Genomic DNA, 5,909 nt, shown 5'->3' with positions numbered 1-5,909 from the left:
TACTACTACTACTACTACTACTACTACTACTACTACTACTACTACTACTACTACTACTACTACTACTACTACTACTACTACTACTACTACTACTACTACTACTACTACTACTACTACTACTACTACTACTACTACTACTACTACTACTACTACTACTACTACTACTACTACTACTACTACTACTACTACTACTACTACTACTACTACTACTACTACTACTACTACTACTACTACTACTACTACTACTACTACTACTACTACTACTACTACTACTACTACTACTACTACTACTACTACTACTACTACTACTACTACTACTACTACTACTACTACTACTACTACTACTACTACTACTACTACTACTACTACTACTACTACTACTACTACTACTACTACTACTACTACTACTACTACTACTACTACTACTACTACTACTACTACTACTACTACTACTACTACTACTACTACTACTACTACCTACACCCGCACGACTCCACTACCATGTCCTCATACTGCTTATAAACCACGTTGTTGCCTGAGTCTATGTAGAGGATGCTGATGGGGCTGAGCTTGGCCGGGGCGCAGCAGCTCGGGGGCATGTTGCTGGGGTTCATGGAGTTCATCAGAGTCTGGATGATGGCGTGGTTGGTGGGCTCCAGGTGGGACCTCAGAGGAAAGTCACACACACCCTCACAGTGGTAGGCCTGGTAGTCCAGAGGAGCGATGATCCAGTCGTCCCAGCCCAGCTCTCTGAAGTTCACGTGCAGCGGCTTCTTGCTGCATCTGGACCTGGACTTCTTCCCGTGCCTCTTGCCGTGGCGGTTCTTTGATATCGCCGCCGTCCTCCGCCTCCGGCTGGTTTTGGGACGAGGGCCCTTCTGTCTCGCTCTCTTCCCGGGCCCTATCAGCGGCATGACCTCCCTCCGCTCGCTGAAGAGGGTCTGCCTCTTTCGGGACCTGGTGAACACCACTAAGATGGCTTTCTTCTGCTGGGGGCGGCCGTTCCTGTGAAAGCCCAGATGATGCAGGTCCAGCTCCCTCTCTGGGTTGTCCAGCATGGCCTTGAGCTCCAGACAGAACTGGTGCCCCTGGGAGGTCAGGTGATGCCGTTCTTGAAATATTTCCCACACATCCAACACTTCCCACCTGGGCCGGTGGGAATCCTGAAGATCCAGGGTCCTGGAGTCCAGCAGCTGCTGCGTGCCGCAGGAGAGGAGCTGGATGTCCAGCGGCTCTGTTTCCGACATCCTGAAATTCCCAGACACTTTGGTGTATATCCTCAGCTCAGCCCCCAGCACCTCAGCGTTGTCTGGCAGGGTAGAGACGTCAAACAGATACTGCTGCCTTTTCAGGGGGGAGAGTGGGAGGTCATCTGCGAAAGGCATTAAATAATTGCAGACAGATTCATTGTGGGAGCACATTCCGAAGGATATAATATCCATGCCTGCCATTCAAATTGTTTCACTGTTTACGACCAGTTTATGAATACAGATGAAAATCAAGCTGGGCTTAACTCTAAGTGATGATAATCAGTAATCCACCCTACAACATAAAGGGCCGGTTTCACAGACAAGGCTTAATCCTAATCCTAGACTAAAAAGCATCTTCAATGGAGATTTTACATTGAAAGTGTGATTTAGTCCAGGACTAGGCTTAAGCTTTGTCTTAGAAACCGGCCCATAGAGTCTGTCGGTGCCTTGAAAAAGTATGAAAATATATTATATTATAATATTATTTAGATACTTAATATGACATACAGAAAGTAATCAAGAAATGCATAAGAGTCAAAACATCTCTCTCGCTCCCTCTCTCTCTTACACACACACACACACACACACACACACACACACACACACACACACACACACACACACACACACACACACACACACACACACACACACACACACACACACACACACACACACACACACATGCACAGAGAGTGAGTCGGTAAGAGCATAAAGTTAAACCACAATTCCTGTTTCGATTAAATGGTGCGCCCATACCTTGTCCGTTGTCTACAAAGCTCGCGATGGTGTTTGCAGCTTTTGACGACCGAAAAAAACTGGCATTGAGTCCCAATTTTTCTGCTGTAGAGAAAGTCTTGTATATTGAGAGCATGTAGTCGTGAGGCTCCACTGCGTCTGTGAGTCTGAGTCCACCCGTGTGATGTCTCCCGGTTACCGGCGGGGAACCGTGGAACTCCTTAAAGTAACGGGTCCGGGGCGCGTCTTCGGACACCTTCGTTACCTTACCGGTCTTACCGGTCTCAGGACCAGATGGAAGGAAGATCGCAACTGCCTGAAAACAAAGGATATCCCAACCTATTAGAAGAACTGCAAATAGGCTGACAATTCGACTGAAATCCATAATTCTTCTCCTCCTCCAGAAAAAAGAGATTCAGATGCGTGATGTGTGGCTGATGGACCGGGGGCACTGAGGCTGGACCTGGACTCTAACCCTAACCATACTACTGGACTCTAACCCTAACTACTGGACTCTAACCCTAACCCTACCGGACTCTAACCCTAACCCTTACTGGACTCTAACCCTAACCCTACTGGACTCTCCTGGACTCCACCGGACTCCACATCGACACACAGCAAGTGTGTCTACTACTCTACACAGTGTGTCTGCCTTTTCACGAGCTGCACCCCGCCTCTGGAACTCTCTCCCTCAACCACTCAGAGACTCACCCTCACTCCTCACTTTTAAATCCCACCTCAAAACCTACCTGTTCTCCCATGCCTACAGCCTCCCCTACCCATAACCATCTCCCCCATCCCGGCCCCCCCCGCCCCCCCCCCTGGACACGCATACAACCTCCCCTACCCCTACCCATCTCCCCTAACCCTGCCACCCCCCTCCCCCCCTGGACACGCATACAACCTCCCCTACCCCTACCCATCTCCCCTAACCCTGCCACCCCCCCTCCCCCCTGGACATGCATACAACCTCCCCTACCCCTACCCATCTCCCCTAACCCTGCCACCCCCGCCCCCCCCCCCCCTGGACACGCATACAACCTCCCCTACCCCTAACCATCTCCCCTAACCCTGCCACCCCCCCCAACCCAAACCACTCGAGCCGCTAGAGCACGCCCACCATGTAGACCTGCGGACTCATGGGGTTGGAAAACAACATAGTAGTGTAGCGATGTGGCCACTTATATTAAAATCATAATCGTATTATAGTCATATACACTGGCGGACTCAGGGGGGGGGGGGGGGGCAGGGGGGGCGACCGCCCCTCCTGGTGCCCCCACGGTTGAAAAACGTCTCACTTAAGTGCCCTTTTGAGTGGCAAAAATGCCCTTTTGAGTGGCGAAAAGTAGAGGATGTGCCCTAATGGTGCCCCTCCAATGGTCTAAATTTGACCATGTGCACTGATGGGGTCCCATGTTGTGCAGTAAGTGCCCTTTTTTTCTTTTCGCCCCTGCCCTTCAAACAGCCTGAGTTCGCCACTGGTCATATACCTCATATCAAGAAAGGTCAGAACATGTCACGGGCGACCTTGTCATGGTCCTACCTTCAGAAGGTGTGCTGACGTCACAGTGTGTGCAGGTGTACAGGTGTCTGTTGTGTTTGAGAATACTACACACATCAACACACTTCTCTCCTTAGCTTAGCAGCGCTTTGTTGTCACAAGAAACGTTTGGTATATTATTCCTTCTTTAAAAAGTCTTACATTTGACTTGTTGAAACCTGCAGGAACCCTGTATATGTAAGTTATATTTATTTTAAGTTATTCATTAATGTTAAGAGAATGTTGCATTCAAGAATTTTACCATTTCAAATGACATTGGACTTTAAAAGATGGCCTTTGGCGTATTTCTTATAGAGGATATCAGTCTTGCATCAAATAGTGAATTCCATACTGTATGCAGAAGTATAAGAAGTGTTTCAACCTCTTTCACCAATGTTAGCACCGTGCTTCATAGGGGCACATTGTCATATCTTTTCATGGGGCCCAAAATCCCTGGCGGCACCCCTGCGTGTAGTATCCCACGGTCTCCAATATCATATACAAATATTTTATCACGTTCAACAATTTACCTAAAATTTGCTGGATTTCCAGTATCCTATTGCGCTTTCTATATAAGCTGGATATGTTTGTCTCCAGATGTGTTGGTTGTCATGGTGTTCCTCAAAGCTCCGCTAGTGCCCTAAAGGGACGTGGAATCAGCCAGGCAGGTGCCACTACCGTTTACAATGCGTAAGCCTACTGTAGTAAACTGGCTGCCGTTTGAACAAAAGAAACATGCTGTACTTGGATAATGTAAACATGTATCGTGACTAATAAGAGAGAAATAATGAAATGTGTGATTTAACATGGCTTACTGAAAGGTATTCATCTTTGCCAATTGCCAGGTCATGATGACTAACATGTAATTAATGACTTGAAATGGGGTTTTAGTTTGTGGTAACAACCATCTGGGTTTGACCTAAACTGATGACTTCATAAGCACTTATTGGTCACAATCCATCCTTCCCCACTACACATGAACGGTAAAGGTGCCAATACTCAGGGCATTTTGGCAAGGGCCGGAGTCACAACCATGGTGAAGCAATAAGACTCTTGGATCTTATATTGTTGTAATGGAACATAGTAGCACTGTATGTAATTCAAACACCTGTTGTATACCTGGGCAGTTGTGAGATATTACAAAATAAGATTCATTTTAGTGTTTACTTTTGGGTAGTGCACAACAAGGACCGAAAGCAATAGTTAATATTGTTGGCTTTCTTGAATGAATGAATGAATGGTCTTTATTGTCATTGCTACAGTACAGGTACCAAACAACGAAATTTAGGAGGGGTGGCTCCCCTGGTGTTAGGAAAGAAAAACAAACAAACAAACAAAACACAAGAAGGGAAGAAGCTGGTTTACATAAATAAAGGCTATGTACACTATCCACTATACTATACTGTACAGATAGACGACTAGGGTTGTCATATTGCACATAGTGTTATTGCACATTCATTTGAAGTGTCGCAGTTTGCAGGCTAGAAATGTACATATTTGTGCCTCAGCACTACACCTGATTTTTTCAGTCCAGCAGCTGCCATCAATCCGTCCAGACTGTCCAGGTCCCAGAACCTAGGTCTTTGCTGTGTTCAGGGCCTGGATGGCCCTGGGGTAGAAGCTGTGCTTCAGTCTGTTTGTCCTTGCGGCCATGGTCCTGTACCGCCTTTTCGAGGGCAGCCGGGTAAAGTGTTCGTACCCAGGGTGGGTTGGGTCTCTGGAGATCTTGGAGGCCTTCCTGAGACAGCGTGTGTTGTACAGCTCTTCCAGAGAGGGGAGGGGGGCGCCGGTGACAAAAGTGTTGGAGGTGGGAAACATCATTTAAAAAAATTAATCTACCCCCCCAGTTCAAAGAAAAATGAGTGACCTCATAAGAAAGCATTATGAAGTGAAGTGATTTAGGATTTGTACTGATTCCTGACTCCGCCACCCAGGTCACCTAATAACACACAGGAATTCCACCACAGCTTACTGTCATCCCATATGATCGGTCGTAGGCCGTGGCCTGCCTGCCACACGGGCTAAATTCTCCATTATTACTCAAGTGCATATAACTGTACTACGCTCTTAGAAAAGAAAGTTCCAAAAGAGTTCTTGGCCTGTCCCTGTGGGAGAACCCTCTGTGGAATGCATAAAACCCAAAAGGGTGATTCAAAGGGTTCTACCACCTTTTATCCTCAGTGTAGAATCAAACAGCGCCATCTTTTTGTATCATGAGGTGAGGTCCTCGGGTCCATGTGGTACCAATTAACAGGAGTCCTACAGAGCAAACATCAGGCAATGTCAACATATTGCAGGGGTGAGTGTTACAATATAAGAAGCCTATCTCGCTAGCGTTCAAGCACTTAATACCATTACCAGCCTGAGAATGTGTGATCTCA

The 5,909-nt window shown here is 47.0% G+C and overlaps 1 protein-coding gene across 1 annotated transcript; it reads right to left on the bottom strand.

The window, feature by feature from the left end:
- Positions 1-473: 473 nt before the first annotated feature.
- Positions 474-3,129, bottom strand: gdf6b (growth differentiation factor 6b; the record flags this gene model as incomplete). Its single annotated transcript, XM_080527629.1, has 3 exons — positions 474-1,372; positions 2,010-2,304; positions 3,109-3,129. 3 exons carry the CDS (start codon positions 3,127-3,129, stop codon positions 474-476), a joined length of 1,215 nt encoding a protein of 404 aa, XP_080383755.1.
- Between the last annotated feature and the right edge of the window lie 2,780 nt (positions 3,130-5,909).

This window comes from Nansenia antarctica (assembly GCF_963989245.1).
Source record: "Nansenia antarctica genome assembly, chromosome: 3".
In the NCBI taxonomy this organism is placed as follows: domain Eukaryota; kingdom Metazoa; phylum Chordata; class Actinopteri; order Argentiniformes; family Microstomatidae; genus Nansenia; species Nansenia antarctica.
The sequence above is the reverse complement of the archived record's forward strand: the minus strand, read 5'-3'. Positions and strand labels throughout refer to the sequence as shown.